The following is a 17,193-nucleotide window of genomic DNA, read 5'->3' as shown; positions in this document are numbered from 1 at the left end:
GCTGAGCTGTCAGCGCTACAAAGACCACGGCCAGAGCTGGAGCCCTGGGCAGGGCTGGGTGCTGGGGTGGGCAGGAGCTATTTGAAACATCCAAACAAACCCTTATGGAAACACACGTGAGCACACAGAGCATTAGGATGCCCTTGGGTGCAATTCTTTCCTGCGGGAAGATTTGGGGGTTAAGTACAGTACGGGATGGGGAGCCAATGAGAGGCATGAGGCTGAATCACTGATGCAGCCTCTACTGCCCAACCGAGGAGCAGAACACAGCCGGCAGGAAAGCAAGCCAGGAAAACAACCCTGCTTTTAAAATTGTACAGAAATTGTTCTACAATCCTCTGCACAGAAGGAGGGACTGCTTCAGTGTCCAGGGCTCAGCTATAGAGAACACATCTAGGAAAAAAAGCTGTGATAAATTATTTAGAACAGACATTTAGCCTCACATGAAAGGTTTATACGCTGTCTTCTGAACAACTACATCTGAACTAAGTGCTATCTCCCCATGAATGGGGCACGAGGTAAATACAGTGCCTCTAATTAGCACACCCAGGAACCCTGCGTTCTGTTCCTTGCAGCTCCTTCTCCCCATGCTGATGATGCCATCGGTGCACACGCAGGCTCTGGGAGCAGAACCAGCTGCCGGGAGGCGTGGAGGTAGGGCTCAAAATTTGGCCAAACACAAAGGGACAGCAGAGCCATGCAAGAAGTGCTGCGCTCGGGCTGACAGAGCAGCTGTCTGTCTGGAAAACAACATTCTGTTCCAGGTTGCTTGGCAGCTGGGGCAAGAGGAACGAGCAGAACCATCCCTGCCATGGGAAGTGCAGCACAGGTGTCTGACAAACTGCATCTGCCCACTGCCCAGAGGCTGGAAGGCTCCAGAGATCCACCCTCTGCTAAAGGCACTTCTGCTTTTCAAGGAAGGCTGAAGACCAGGAGAGGTTCAGAGCACCTCGGAGGATGAGTCTGCACTCCTGCCCTATTCGTCGGTTCCCAGAGAAGTTCCTGTACTGCAGCCACCTATCAGTGCAGATGTTGGAGGGACTCGCATCTCTTTTGCATCCCCTCTTCAGAAGAGCAAAGCTCAGCTGAGCAGGACATGCTCCTCTTCCACTGCTCAGAAGTGCTGTGCAGTTACAAAGCAAACGCCCCTTCTGTAACAGCTGCAAGGTGCAGACCCCCATGTGCTTCCCATCCGTCCCAGGCTGCCACCATCAGAGGAGCCTTTCCTCTAACAGATATGAGCACCACCGATCTCAACCAGAATTATCCCCAACTCCACCTCCACCTCAAAAGCCATTTAGAGTCTTATTTGAAAAAACTCATTCCTTTCAATAGCAGGAAACAACCTGCTGTCATTTTTTGTGACAGAGGAGCTGCTGTCCCGAATGAGGGCTGCACATTCACCAGCACAATGGAGGGAGTGGGGATGCTGAGCTTCCTCACAGTCTGGCAGCTTTCTGTGCTCAAAACCAGAAGTCAGAATACCAACTCTTAACATAACCTGACTGGCATTGGGTCCCACAGAGAGAAACCTGCCAACAACCACACAGGCATTTAAATCCAGCAGAATAACTTTATTTGCCAGGGCAAATACAGCCAAGCAGGGACTCCAGAGTTGCCTGGCAAAAGTGAGCACTACGATTTGTCTGTAAATGTTCTGTTGATGGCTTAAGGATACACGCTTCATAGCTAGTGTTCACGTTAATTGATTTCTTGGCTTGAGATTGGAAGTTAAATACATTCAGAGTGGCTCCAGTCAGAGCACTGCTCCCAGGTACCTGACTGCAACTCACTGAGGAGTTAATTACAGTTACCTGATTCATGTGAAAAGTAAGCAGTGATGCTCTGCAAATCCCCTCCTCTCTCCAATGCAGCTGCATGGAGCCTTTCATCAAGGGACACGGGAGGACGACGTTCAATGATCCTTTGGGCCTCGCAGTAAAACCAGTAACTAAAACACGCAGCAGCCAAAGGCAGCACGGACTGCACGTCCCCAGCATGTCCCCACTCTGCCAGTCCCAGAGTGATGAAGGACCAGCCATTGTGCCAGCACAGCCCAGAGCTGGTGCTTTGTGCTGGCAGCTGGATGCCACACACCCTGCCTGGAGAAAGGCGAAAGCTTGCTTAATCTCATCTAGATGTTTTCTTTTTTTAATGTATGTAAATACAAACAAGATGCAGCTGTTGCACTCGGTGCTAGGCTGGCTCTCCCGTGCTGCTTGCCTGGCAGTCTGCATTTGAGAGATTCTTGCGCTTTCTTATCTGCACATCTTCATCCTGAAGGAGCAAAAAGGCACAGTCTCATTTTTCAGCATCATCTTTGAGCTGGTTAAAATCTGCCCTCTGTTCCTCTGTCTCTTTTTTGTCCACCAACCATTACCCACCAGAGATCAGCCCAGCAAACAAAACCCTTCACACCATCACTCCAGCTCCCTCTTCACAACACCTCAGCCCTCTCACATCCTCAGACTGGCAGCTGCCCAAACCATTCACACGCTCCCACTGGAAAGCTCTCGCTCCAACACAACAGGCAGCTTCAGCTTTCAAGCCTGCCAGCTGCTCAACCTGGAGTAAGGAGACACCTCTGTGAGGGAGCTCTGCTGCTCGGGCTGCAGACAGCACCACGAGAAGTGAGGCTGCACGACAGGTTTTCCCCAGGGTGGACCTGAGCTCGCACACCATCAATAACTGAGGTGTAAGGCACCTCTGGAAGATACAGTATGATTTCCTACTCATACAGCACTAACTTTAATGCAGATCAGGTCGTTCAGAGCCTTATTTGCTTTTCGGGAGGGTATCTGCAAGGATGGAGTTTTCAGCATCTCACACTCATCTGCACACCCCTTGCAATACACAGGTGAGCTTACTGTGCAGTGTCCTTGTATTGAGTCAAGACTTCCCTGACTGCAAGCCCTGTCTGCCACCTCTTTTTCCTGAGCATCTTGGACACCTTCTCAGTAGCACTCAGCTACAGGTAGCAGAAGACAGCAGATGCCCTCTTTGCCTCCCCTCCTCCAAGTTGGAGAAAGCAGCATGCCCAGTCATCCTGACTCTTCTAGCTCATGCCAACAAAGATGCAGCAACAGCCCATTTCCAGGGCACTTCGTACCGAGTCAGTTTCGTCTTCAGCCTGGTTCCGTATGAAATGAATATAATCATCCTTCTGGTTGTCCAGAACTTCTTCCTCGTACTCAGTCTGGTAGTCTGACTCATCTAAAGAGAGAGGAGAGAAAAAAACACGGGTTTAAGCAGCATTCAGAGAGGCAGAGAAACTGCAAGAGGAATGAAGGATAGCTGCCTCTGAGCAGCAGAGCCAGTTCTGAGCAGCTCCGTGAGCTCGACTGCTCGAACATCCGTCAGCTCTCCAGCCTGACCACAGCACTGTCCTGTGCATGAGCTGCTGGCCTGCAGCCCTCCAGAATCTAAACAGCCTGGAGCAGGAGCAGTGAGATCCAAACTGCCTCTGCCAGTTCGGTGGGCACTGGCTGATGGGACCAAGCACAGTCAATGGGAGATGCTCCCACTTCCTGGTGAGTGCTTCCCATGGGGGACTTGCTATCTCTCCCCGCTCACTCCACACCTGTAGAATGCCTCCAAAGACACACCTCAGAGCTACAAGCCCTGCTTCTCCTGGACATGCTGTCACCGACTCACTGGCAACACAGACTTGCAAGCACAGGACCAGCTCTTCGTGTTGCCAACCCCTTACCACCACAGAGATGATAATTACAGATCTCACAGCCTCTGCTCCACAGGGAACAGTGACATTTACACTCCCTCCTTCCCGCAGGGCACAATTGCCTCTCTCTCTGGTGATCCAGCAGATGAACATCATCGAGGGAAGCTCAAAAAGCTGACCAGTGCCTTCACCTGACCTTAAGCAGCACTGCTGCTATTCAGACCTGAGCAGCAGCTCCTGTGCCTGAGTTAAAAACAAGATGATGCGGCCCTGTCCCCAAAAATGCTGCCACTTTTCACGCGTCCTTGTTGGCCTTTGCTGCTGCTTTCCCCTTTTCAACTCATTCCCCTCCTATGCCGTGCTGTGGTTGTGGAACAGCTTCCATGCTGAAGCCAAATGAAACACGTTGCAAAGGAAAACCTTCCATTTGCACAGTTCACAACTGAGTTGTTGAGGCACTCAGTTATTCAGAAGGCAATTTAATGCATTAAAATGGCAGTTTTCACACTAAGCTTTGTGCCACTGTCATGAATTCAGGTGTGCTTTGAGCTGCTTTTTCACTTTTTCAGCTCAGCACTGAGACAAGTGGCTCGTATTTAAACTGGATTCTTGATTAAGTATTTCTTTGGGGAACAGTCAATAGCATCTGCTCCGCGCTGAAGACAACAGCACAGTCTGTTCCACAGCATTTCCTTCTAACACGACAAACCACAACCAACTGCTAGATCATTAGAATGAAAGGCATTTGGCCATTTTTTTTTTCCTGTGGATCAGAGAATCTTCGTGAGCTCATACTGAAAACGCTGCTGATAACCTTTGATAAAAACCCACTGGAGAAACAGACATTCCCCTGAACAACAACAGACAGCACAAACAATACTTGTGGTTTTACAGCTCCATTAAAACTGATGGAATCAAGCCCCAGTCTGTATTTTCCAAACACTGTTCAGCATTCAGCAGGGCTTTATGTGGAGACTAAGGAAGAAGACAGGCCCCGTCCCTTCCCACCCCCTCACGCTGTGTCTGACACCTGAGGACAGGAGTTGTCCCCCTCTCAGATACCATCCATTGCCCCTTTTTGAGACTGAACCTGGGGCTCAGGAGGTGACTGCTCCTGCTCTGACTGGCTCTGCCTGTTCACACCACCCAGGAGCACCCAGTGGGACCATGGCTTCACTGCCCTTCAGTGCACCAAACACTTCAGTTCCAAATGACCTGAAGTTATCAGGCAGAGAATAGACAGACATGGGCAAGGCTGTCACAACAGCAAGCAATTGCTGATATTTATTCTATTTAAAGGACTCAGTAGCAGGCTGGCTGCTGCCATCACCAAAAGGTGATGATCCTGACCTCACAGAGCCAACAAAGAGGTTGCACTCTAATGGCCCCAGACCTACCATCACTGGGGCACCATGCACACATGGAAAGGCAGCACACCACATGTGAAGAAAAAGAGCACTGTGTGGCTGTTTCAATAACCCACACAGGCTTCAATGTAAATTTGGGGGAATCCGGTAGCTCATCCCAATGCAGGGTACATTACTGCTTTTTGATATAAGTACTTTTTTTTAAGGAGCAAAGATGCAGAGGGCAACCTAGAGCCTGATAACTGCCTTCCCTGAGGCATTTTGGGATGTCTCCTGCTTCAGCTGTATTGCAGAACCAGGCATTTCAAACCGAGAGCAGGGTTTCTTTCTCCCCAGGTATTTCTCCCACGTGGCTGCTGCTGTTACAGGACGTGCTCTCATTCCGTCACTGCACGCAGTGAGCGTGCTGCCTTACCTCACCCCAGGAAACGTGGCTATGGGGCTGGCCTGAAGCGTTACTGCTTTGGAAAATGAGCAATGAAAGCTGCTGTGGGAGATGCCTGGCAGCCCATGCGACTCCGTCCTCAGAAAACCTCTGCAGGTGGGAGCGCAACCACGGCCACGGCTCAGCCCCTGTGCTCTGCTGGCCAAGGCTCTGTAAAATGCAATTACAGAAAAGTCCCAATCAAGTAAGTGCTCCTCTGAGGCGTTGTGATGCTGAACAAACACAGCCACACCTACTGCTGTGTCTCAGCTGTGAGAACAAGCTGCTGTTCTGTGTGTGCTTTTCCACGTGCTCGCAGTGCATGGACACCTCTGGGTCCCACGCAGGGCTTCCCGTGGCTTCCCCAGCTCACCTCCTCCTGATGGACCATCTCCTTTACTTCCTCCACTGCTTTTTAAACTGCTTTAATCATTTTCCTCAGTTTGCTCAAGGGTGAAAACTTCACATCATTCCAATGACTACAAAGTGCAGTGGAAGGGGAGAAGTGGCAGCAAAAAGGGTGAAGAGTCCCTGACCAGCAAAGCCTCCAGATCTAAAGCAGTGTCTTCCTCAGAGAAAAGGCATTGAAGTTTCTTCTTCATTATCTTTCTTTAGAACAGAATTGTTGACAGAATTCCTTTATCCAGCCTAAGACCTGCTGTATGCTGCCAGGATGGGCCAGGCCTGCCTGAATCCCTGAGGACTGAGATCCCAGTCAGGAAAAGGCTGAAACTAGGTGATCTTCAGGGTCCCTTCCAGTCCAATCCAGTCCAAATCAATACAAGCTATTCTGCAGTTGTAGAAAGAAAACCCAATTGCACCTTGTCTGCAGTGGCAGTTCCCACCCAGGCTCCCAGGAAGCACAGGACAGCAGCAGGCACACCAATACAGCAGCAAACCCCAAGGCTCAGGGCAGCACATGCACAGAACTGCCCACAGCCACTGGGGAGGCAGCCGCTCTGCCTCTGAGCTGCAGGACATCGCCTCGGGCACCAGGCAGTGCCACGCTCACAGGGACACCCTCACACCCCCAAAAGCCAGGCAGGGTTCCTTCAGGGAGCACAGGATGTCCACAACATAAACACAGAACGTCCTTCCACACCTGCTGCCACATGCACAGCTCCCCATGCCATCCTACCCCTACTATGGGGTTTGTAATCAACAGATCCCACTGTGAGGACCACATGGCAACAGCCCCTTGTGTCCCAAATACCCCAAGCATAGCTCCTTGGTTAGGCCAAAATTTGCCACGTCTGCTTTTCATTACTCACATTTAATGACTTCACCCAGCAAAAAGGAAACCTTCCTAACAGGGCCAACAACCCAACTCTAAGTGGAAGCCCATCCCCACAGCTCTCAGTGCTGATGCCTTCAATAACCACATGACATGAACTCTTCAACCTTACAGCACCTGCTTCAGACACTGCATTAATATTTTCTTCATCAGACATACGATTGCAATTAGCATTTCAAATTGCCAGGGGGACATCTCTACAAGCAGTCACAGATGGAAGGACTGCTAACTTTAGATTTTTCTCTGCAAGAGCAAGAATCAGGAGGAAAGGGAGAGACTGATTATAAAACGCTCCAGCCCTGGTGAAACACTCAGAGATTTTGGGCTCTGGAGCCTGATGCTGTTAAGTCAGCCCTGGGTTCTGGTTCTGTGTGCTCTGCAGTGCACATCTGAGGCTCAAAGCACTCAGGACTCACCATGTAAAAACACAGGGCCATTATCTGTTCCTCATTAGCCCAGTGCTCCCCTAATAGCGGTGTGCATATGGCAGCTGAGCCCATGAGTCACTCTGGGTCTGATTCAAGGCAGCACGAAGCAGCCTTGCTTTAAGCCGCCCTCCTCCTTTTTCTAAAGGACACAGACCAAAGAGTGAAGCCAGCAGGGCACACAGGCAGCACAAGGAGGAACAGAAGTTTGTCTTTGCACAAGTTGACACGTGTTTTCTTTTGGTCAAATGAGGGTAACTGGAATAGGGCACGTGTCCACCAGGAACCCACACATCTCTGGACTCACCGTCAGCCACGGCAGCTTTCACTGGCTCAATCCTGGACACAATTTCTGCCAGATCCGTGAAAAAGGTGCTGGGATAGGTCACGTTCTGAAACACAGCATTAAGGTTCAGGTATGTTAGCAACTGTCCACAGAATACCCAATTCAAGACCGTGCATAAGTGATACTGAACAGACAAAGTTCCAGACATACATCTGCCATGATTCCCCCCTCATTACTCACTGGTAATTCACTGGACAGTGACCCTGCAGCAGAGCTGTGCTGCAGATGGGCTTCCCAAGGGCAAGCAGGCGTGGGGACAAGGTACAACCAGCCCTTCTCCATCCATGCAGTATGAAACCTCACTAACAATGTAGGAAACTGTCATGGTTCTCTGTGACAGAAACTATACAAAGGGCTACAAAGACAAGAACTGGAAGGTCTGGGCTCTGCAACAGACAGTGCTCCTGGTACTTGGTTGTTCACCACCACTCTGTGTTACTCCGTCAAAGGGAGCTGCTGGACCAGCTGCAGCCCCCAGGCAGATTTCTCCTTCCTTAAGGAGCCTGGTGGGAAGGAGAAGGCTCTGCAGAGCCATGGGAGCAGTGCAAGCAAAGCTCAGAATGGAGGGACCAGGAGCTGGCAGGGGAGCCCAATACTCAGGGCAATGCAGGGGCTGGAGGCGCTGCAGTGAGCAGGAGCCCAAGGTGAGAGGTCCACTTGCAGGGGGAATGCTCTGCACTGTAATTCCTCTTTGCAATAAACCCTTTCTATCTTCACTGTCTCACCCAAGCAGTGGCTTGAGCATTCTCTATTTCAAAGAGATGCCCGCTCTAGTTTCTCTTTTCATAAGACCCAGGTTAGGCATTTCAGGACCATTCTGGCCTTCCCACATCCTTGGGACGGGCACAAGGTGACCAGGTGGAAACCCAAACAGTCTTTGCCTATCTTCAAAACCAATCTGTTTCATTAGCACAACAGCAGCCTGCCCGGAGGAGAGCAGAGGTGAGGAGCTGGCAGGAGGCTCCCGAAGTCACTGTGAGGGACTGCCCACGTGCTTCCAGCTAGAGCAGCTCCCTCACACAGCGTTTTTGTGAGCAACTCTTTGCTCTTCTGGCAAAAGCATCGGCACTGTGAATCACAACACAGCCCCTGCAGGGTCACAGCAGAAGCCCATTAGAGCTGCAGCAGATTGCTCTCAGTTGACCTCTAATCCATAAGCAACTTCTGATGTGATTTAGTACAGCCAGAGCAGGGTGCGGATCCGGGACAAACAGCTGCTGGCTGCAGTGGACAGAGAAAGGCCCAAACAGAATTTAAAAACAGCAGCATGAAATGAAACAGTGGTAGCTTAGGACACGCTTTTTATAATATAAAGAAGTACAGACGCTCAGAATAAGGTCTGACCATGAAGGAGCCAGCAGAAGGGTGAGTCAGCCCTGCTTCCCATGAATAGGCGACCTGAATGGTCCCAGCACAGAGCCTGCAGATGGCCGTTCCCCAAGATGAGAGGACAACAGCATCCATATCCTCATGTAGAGCCCACAGAGCACACGAAGCAATCACCTCAGCCTGAGATGAGGACTCACCACGCCAACACACTTGTGCACAGACTGGAACTGTGCTGGTGGGAAACCAGGTGACCGTCCACGCTCATCTGATGCCTTGCGAACTGGAATGCAATGTTGGACCACTTCCCCCAACACTTTTAAGGACAAGATCACTCCCCCATCAGTTAACGCAAGGAAAAGAAGCACCTCAGATTCATTTGAATCCTACTCTCCAACTTCCCCGATAGTATTTTCTCCTAGAAGGGAGAAAGTATTCTCTTCAGCATAATCTTTATTAAATAAGTGAGAGCATAGAGACAGTTACTATTGTCGTCTGCTGCAGTATATTTAGCTTCGACTATGAATAACATTTCAATAGACAAAACTTCCCCAAAGAGACCCAATTAGTGGTGCTGCACTGCTCTGCACTGGGAAGAACTGGGGCTGTTCACATGAACTTTATGTAAGGCTGCTGTTGTTCACGACTTCGGTATTTGCATTTTAAGGAGAGATAAATAGCAACTGAATGATGAAAGTCAGAAGTATCTAAATGCTTAAATATCCAGAGATTAAGTAAAAATTCAATGCTTGCAACATGGAATCGAGATGAAAAGCAGCCGAGCCAAACGCTCCAAGATGCTGAATGCTCCCGAAATAGCTGAAGAAGTAAAACATAGATCAAAACCTTTGCTAATGAAAGCAAGTTAAAAATATCAGCAGTTATCCCTGGAAGACAGCAGAGATAAAGGACTTAAGTGACTCTAAAGAACTAAGGAAAAAAAGCAAAGCACCCCGGTGGGAGCCTTCAATACTTGTTATTTCGTAGAAATTAATCTACTAAAACAAAAGTCAGATTCAAACGCCTCTTTGACTCCGAGAGGCAGACGGCTTTCGAGGCGCTCAGAACACAGCCCAGAGCCCAGCACCAGGCCGGGGAGCAAACTGAGCTGACAGCTTACTGGTCAGCCATCCTCACACCTCTGCCTTTACCCCATTTTGGTGCCCCAGCAATCAGCGCTTCCTGCCTCGTTACAAAATGCTCACACGGAAACGCAACGCCAGGCTCTGTCTACAAGCACTGCATGACCTACTTGGCAGTGCAAGTGCCATAAAAAACAACAGGGGAGATGATGATAAATGTACAAAATCCTGCATGATGCACAGCTGTAATACTGTAACTTGACTGAAATATCAGCCTGAATGATTGCATCCCATCTCATGGGCAATTTTTAAAGAAGCCTTGGAAAGGTACATTTGTTAACAGCAGTGAAGATGTTCAAGCTTGTTACCAGCTGGTGATAAAAGCCAGAGGATGAAATAGGACACAGCCATTTCTGATGGACACGCACGGTTTTCTCTCCCTTGACTTCTTCTGCCTACTCACACACACAGCAGCACGTGCCCAGCTGAGCACGGGCTCAGAGGCAGGATGGAGATCCCTCCTGCACAGCTCACGCCAACACATCTCCAAGCCCAGCTCATCTTCCCAGTGAAGGCAGCAAGCTCTGGTACTCCTCAGGCTACTCTGATCAGCTGCTCATTTCTCATAAACCTCAGGCACCACTCTGCCCATCAGCAGGGTGGGATTAACCTGATGGTAGCAGGCATCAGCACTCGCCCCCCATCACTTGGCTTCCTTCACAGGGGCAGAGCTGAGGCTGCCATTCGCTATCCCAGCAGAGCCATTTTCATTTGTGACTCACACACCCTACAAACACTTGTCCCTCTCGGGTGACAAATGGGGATCTAAGGGCAACAAGCCAGATGTGGGTGTCTGAAAAACTGAGCTCTGCTTCTTGTTGTTAGGCTAATGCCCATTGCTTCGAGGCTTACCCTTCCTCTCCCCTTGCTCACACCACTTCTCTTCCAGCTGAAGTGCTCAGCCACTGATCTCTGGAAGAGCTGCAAGCTCTTAATGTCATTTTTCACCTCTACTGACTCTCCTTGCTGCAGCTTACTACACTTACAATGCATTTTGGCAATCACTTATGATACTACTGCTAATTTCCCTATCTCTAAAAGACAATAAAGAAGAATTACTGGGTAAAACATGAAGCCTTTGTAGAAGTTGGGTTTTAAATCAGAGGAATTCAAAGGAAGTGAGGATAATAAGCCAATATATTATAATATAGTTCCCAAGTCCTCAAAAAGCTGGTAACAGTTTTCAGGCAGCCCACAGTTACTGCAACAGCTCTAGAGGCAGAATTCAATCCTGGAATTACAAACCCAAGAGCAATGCCTGAAATCAATACCAGTGATCCCAATTCACATCCTGTGCAACCAGCACTGGACAGCTGGTGGGAAAGCTGCTGCCTCAGCAGGGCAGTTTCCAGTACCAAGAACAATACCCAGGCACAACCTGAAGTTTGCTAACAAGAATAAATGAAAAAGTGATTCTTAAGGGGTTACTTGTGCCTAGTCAACACGACTCTGAGATGTGCATCCATGCCATAGGTACAGTGTGGCCCTGCACACACCATCCTTCTGCCCCAGCCCCTGCTAGGGCACAGTCACCTCTTCCACTGCAACACTCAGGGCAGAAAGCAACTCCTCCAGCAGCGTTTGGTGCCTGCATGCTGCTGACCCACACCAGAAGGGAGGAGAGGAGGTGGACATATCCACATACAGAGCTGTGTGTCATAGAAGGCGCTGGTTATGGGGTGAGCAGCCTCCTTCCTTCCAGTATTTTTGCGTTGTGAACACTTCTGGGTTACAAAGAAAGCATCAGCAATCTGCCAGAACAAGACAGCAAGAGGAGAGCTGACCTACAGAGGGCTACATCCATTCTTGGAACCTCAGAGACAGTGTTGTGCTTGGTGAGGATGGGGGTGGATGCCTGTGTGAGACAGCAGGGATGGAGACTGCTGTGTGGATGCATTCCTTTGTAAATGCACCTATCAAAACCACCTGCACTCAGGTGCAGCACACTTCGGTCACACTTGCAGCAGGACCTCATTCTCCACACCAGGGCTCCAGGAAAGAAGTTTCTGAAAAACTGATCGCACCTCTTCCTGCCTGAAATACTTTTTGACTAATATGTGCACACTCACACACACAAAAAACAGCACTTGAGGCAATCATTCTCCATCTCCCTGACCAGTTTCTGGTGGCATCACGTAGCTCTTGCAGAGCTGTGCAATTAAACTGAACACTCACATCAGAAGTTTTGGTTTTGTAAGTCTCTTGTCTGTCTCGTAGCATCTTGTCAAGGACGCCGCTCCTGGACCAGACACCAAATACAGTTTTCGCATGCTGATATCCCACTTCCTGGGAAAAAAGAAGAATCAAGAGGTGAAAAAAGGTGAAAACAAAGTTGTAGGCAATAACAACAACAAAAAAACCCCACAAATATGATGTCACGTCCACATAAGTGCTGGAAATCCACAGGTCTGCCATAAAGGCTGGATCCAATTTTTGGTGCTTTCCAGCCTTTAGCTGTGAAGACTACTCAGCCCAACAATCAGTGGGATCAATTAAGCAAAGTGCTATTTTAATTCTTAGAAGCCAATGGGCCATTGATTTCTCCACGTAGGATGGAATGATATGCCACCTGACAGCAGTTTTTTACAGCAGCAACATCAAGCATCTCAGCACATATATGCATACATCCTTCAAGCACAGCACTCCACCAACACTCACTTTGTGCTTTTTCACCTCTTGGATCAAATCTAGCAAAGAAAAGTCCCTGTGGGTTCCTGGTGCCAAGCACTCCTCAGTGAGTTACACCACACAGCACCAAGCATACAAGAGCTGGCTTGCTGGAGCAGATACAAGGCCACGTGCACAACAGCAAAGCCACACACTCCATGTTCCACTACTTTAAAAGCCTGAAGTAGCTGGCACTTGGGACAGTAACGTGGCATTGTCACTAGCAAGAAAACAACTGGAAAAACAAGCCAACTACTCCAAGTTTTGCTCTTCTTTTTTTTTCTAATCAGACAATAGGAACTGTGTTTAAGAATGAACTTGAAAGGACAGAGCAACAGGTGTTGGGAGCCCTGAATTCTATTTCCAGCTCTGGCAGCACTGTGCCTTGCAGTGCTGGAAGCAGCCCTGGCCCAGCTGCTATTGTTTCCCATCTGTTTTTTGGACAGGATTCAAAGCAGGGCAAGAACTTAGGGTGGAATTTACCTCTGATTGATTGTGGCTTATCAGCCAAGGCTGGATGTGACTGCCCAGGAGAAAGGGCCTGGCAGATCTATGGCAGCCCAAGTGTCCGAAAGATCCTGAGCTCTGGGAAGTGACGTGCAGCCTGACTGCTACAGGCAGCTACAGAATAGAGATTTTGCTCCTAAAGAAGGGATTGTTGTCCTTTTGAACAAGCTGAATTGCAGCCACATGTTGCTCGTTTCTATTTTCTGTAAAACCCAAGTACACAGCTGAAATTAAAATCAACAAAACCACCAACCCACTGCCTCATAGCCTGCAGCAATAAGGGAATGCCCAGGATGCTCTGAAAGGTCAGCACAGCTTAAATCTCCCCCAGAGCCAAAGCTTTCTTTGCTGCAGTGTACGAAACAAAACCGAGGAGGGTGCTGCCCCCCCCCCACACCTACAGCATCGTGTGCCAAGAACTCGCTCACATAAACTGACATCTCTGACAAACTGCACTTTCCTCAAGCTTTTATTCCACTGAGAAAGAGTTGCCTGGTGTCTTCAACTCCCTGTAACGCCATCAAATTAGACAGAGAGCGAACAAGGGCTTAGCAGCTTACTGTTACTGTGGTGATGCATCACACCTGTCTGTCTGTCAGGGTTTTTGAGGGGCCAGGAGCATCCAATGAGAGAAGAGCACTGGAATCAGGGAAGTCTTACGTCCCCCGCTGGCAGACCAAGCTCTTACCCCAGAGCTGAGACATCAGACAGCCTTGGGAAAATGGTGATACTGGAGAATCAGCCCATGGCTTTGAATAGCTGCTCTTTGGTCCTAAGGACTCTCTTAAATGCAAATCTGCAGGGTTAATTGTGTTACTGATTTTGCTTAGTGTTTATAAGATAGTATTAGGGAACAATGCAGGGAGAGCAACGTGCAGCTTAATGAGTATTGTGGCTTCTCAGCACATCCACAAAACAGATCTACTTAATCAAAAACGGGCGTCTCGTCTTTTTCCCCAGACTAGAAGAGAGCAAAGCTATGCAGAAACACCTGAACGTGGAAAATACTTGCACAGCTGAAGCAAAGAAGGGAAAAAGACAGTAAAATAACTTCCTTGACAAGAGATAATGAGCTGAAATTGCTACCATTCCCTCAAATCAGGCAGAAATGTTTTGGTTTGCAATGCTGGATTCTGTCACCAAGACACTTCAATTGCACATTTGGAGTCGGTTCTTCCCGTGCTGATTTCCAGTTTGTAAACAAACAGAACCAAATCCCAAAGCTGCGTAACCTGGTGCCACCCCCCATCCACTGTGTCCTTCCACTGACATTGGGGCCACTCTCTCGACACGCTATCAGGTGTAGAGGAAAGATGGATGATATGTTTTATTAATAGAAGTGTTGAAATGTGAGCCAAGTCGGATATTTCAGTATGTCGCCCTCCATTTCAATGATTCACTGCTTCCCCATAGCCTTCTTCAAATCTTTCATGTGACAACGAGCTCCAGGAAGAGAAATGACACTGTTTGACAAACCACAACTGCCCAACGCAGCTCAGACACCAAGGAGGTTTCACCAAGCAGCTGAGTAAGAACCGTCACAGGACAGTGAGGGAACCGATCCACTTACAGGTTATTATATAATCACAATTACTAACTCAATTTCTGCTGGTAATCCAATCTCACAGTCATGATATCATTCCAAGGGATTATTTAGTGTCAATTATTCACTCGGTGCCGACTCAATTCTCTTACTCTCACGCTGCTTAAGGCACTAATGAGCCGTGGACTCGTGCAGAACATCAGGGATGGGGAACTGCCCTCAGCAAGGGGCACTTACACAGATTTCATCGAACTTCCCAAAATCCAGCGTGCCGTAGCGGTCGATGGGGGGCCGGATGTACTCGCAGTAGTCGCTGCTCTTCACCATCTCCAGCTGCCGCACGCAGCACACGTAGGCGAGCCGTGTTTGGATCTCTGCCATGTTTGGCACCTGCCAACCAGGACAGACACCAGCATGATTAATTCGGAAATTTCAGAGCTCCTGCTGTATGCACCAAGTTGTCTATCAGATTTAGTCCAAAAGCACGCAGAAGCCTGCTGAAGCTTCAGACGTCAGCCCCTCTGCTTCCCAAGCAGTGTGGATGGAGTGCCCACAGCCAAGAGCAGAAAGAGAACTGCCTTCAAAACACGCTTCTGCACTGCAAGATTGAATAGAATCTTCTATTTCAAGACAGGGGTGGTAACTTAAGAGATGCGAGCTCAGCTGAGAGGGGCACAGTGGTTCTTCAACAGACCTCTACGAACCAGGGCAGAGATTTCACAGAACCACAGGCTTGCTGAGCTTGACAGACCTCTCAATATTGCCAGGTCCAAGCCCCCTGCTCAGGCAGGGTCAGATGAGCAGGACCACATCAGCTGGGTTTTGGTGCAGCTCCACAAGTGGAGACTTCTCCACAGCCCCTCTGGACGACCCGCTCCAGTGTTCCACAGATTTAAAGAAAGGAGAGTTGTAACATTTCACTGGGCACTACTAAGAGGAGCCAAGGTCTTTTATTTCAGCAGCCACACGTTCCCACTACTTGCTGGAAGCAGCACGGCCAACTCTGCTGAGACAAAGCACGGCACTCAGCAGCTGCATTGCCTCCATAAGGGAAGCCAGGCTGCTTCTCAGGGAGATGAGAGCTTTTCAGAGAAGAGAGTAATTAGAGGAAAAAACTTGAGATTACAGGGCAGTACTCACAGTTTGTAATATTTTCCCTGACTTTGGGAAGCAAGTATTTTAATTCCAATTGCCACAAGACAACATGTTAACTGCAGTTAGGAGAAGAAAAAAAACAGCATCCCCTTGGGGCAGCACTGCAAAGCCAGATAATTTAGGAAATGCAGAAGGATATACAATAGAGCTGGCCTGACTGCATGCAGCTAGAAAAAAAATAGTCTGCAGCCCAGTGTGTATATATGAGCAGCAGTTGTAATGTTAATTAGTGCCTGCTGCTAAAACCCCCTTAGTCAGCAGCTCAGAGATGCTAGGATACAAACACTGAACTGGACAAAGTTATGACTTCGTAAGTAAAGCCTGTAAATTCTGACTTCATCAAAACTAACCACCCACCAGGAAAGGGCTCCGTGTCTCCCAAATCCACCGCCTCTGCAGCCCACACTCCCCTCCCCAGACAGAGCTCTACCCCTCTTCTGTGATGGCCCATTTTCCCCAGTGTCACAGCACTGCCTGTCTTGCTTCATCCAAAAGCACGTGCTCAAATTCAAGAAACGATCTGATCTGCCACAGGTTCCTGAACAGTCAAGAGAAAGCTTCCTGCCCTGCCCATAAAACTAGGTGATATTGCAGTGCAGTCTGTGGTACCTTGACTTTCTCAGCCAGTGGATTCCACCTATTCCAGAGCAGCCACCAGCCAGACAAGCAGTCGCCATAGTTGGTGAGGTTGGTCTCATCCCGGCTCCCCACATCGATGGCTATCACCACCTTAGCACCCATGGACCTCGCCACATCAGCTAGTGGGGAAAAAAAGGTCACCTCAGTACACTTCCAACAGTGATGTCAACTCCAGCGCTGCACAGACACAGCTTATGTACACACTGCTCAAGACAGAACCTGACACGGCGCACACCGCATCTCCTTGAGCAGCTCCAGATGTAAACGTTTGCAGCACATCTGTCACAACACCATTTCCCCACCTGCTCCACGCCAACTGTGAGATCCCAGCGTGCAGCACACAGCCCCCACTTCACTGCGGGGTGAGGCCACACCGCTGAACTCCTGGGGAACCCCATCAGCGGGGGAAGCTTCCCCCAGAAGGGCAGGCTGACCCGACTCACTCTGGCACCATTCTGACACCAGAACCAACGTGAAGGCATCAGCAAACCTGCAAGCAGGGAGAAGAGAAGCACAGCACAAACAGCTGGTCTGGTGCAACCGGGGGCAACATGAAAGCATTCCCACAAAACAAAGATCTGGGGGACCTGGAGAGAGAACAAGCAGTCATGGCTGTAAAGAAGAGTCAGCAGTGCAGAGGTGAAACCCTGCAGAGCGAAGACAATGAAGAAAAGGAGCA

At 49.2% G+C, this 17,193-nt stretch overlaps 1 protein-coding gene across 2 annotated transcripts in view; it reads right to left on the bottom strand.

The window, feature by feature from the left end:
- Positions 1-1,553: 1,553 nt before the first annotated feature.
- The window catches only part of PNPLA7 (patatin like phospholipase domain containing 7), a 116,542-nt gene continuing 100,902 nt past the window's right edge, over positions 1,554-17,193 (bottom strand). For both annotated transcript variants that reach the window (XM_052667634.1, XM_052667635.1), the window contains exons 31-36: positions 16,485-16,633; positions 14,958-15,110; positions 12,179-12,289; positions 7,497-7,581; positions 3,110-3,213; positions 1,554-2,277 (exon numbers count right to left, since the gene is read on the bottom strand). In XM_052667634.1, the coding sequence (XP_052523594.1) occupies positions 2,197-2,277; positions 3,110-3,213; positions 7,497-7,581; positions 12,179-12,289; positions 14,958-15,110; positions 16,485-16,633 (683 nt within the window). In that variant the 3' untranslated portion in view covers positions 1,554-2,196. The remainder of the gene's footprint in view (positions 2,278-3,109; positions 3,214-7,496; positions 7,582-12,178; positions 12,290-14,957; positions 15,111-16,484; positions 16,634-17,193) is intronic.

This window comes from Tympanuchus pallidicinctus, unplaced genomic scaffold, assembly GCF_026119805.1.
Source record: "Tympanuchus pallidicinctus isolate F22 unplaced genomic scaffold, pur_lepc_1.0 scaffold8, whole genome shotgun sequence".
NCBI classification, from domain to species: domain Eukaryota; kingdom Metazoa; phylum Chordata; class Aves; order Galliformes; family Phasianidae; genus Tympanuchus; species Tympanuchus pallidicinctus.
This window is presented reverse-complemented; position numbering and strand designations above follow the sequence as displayed.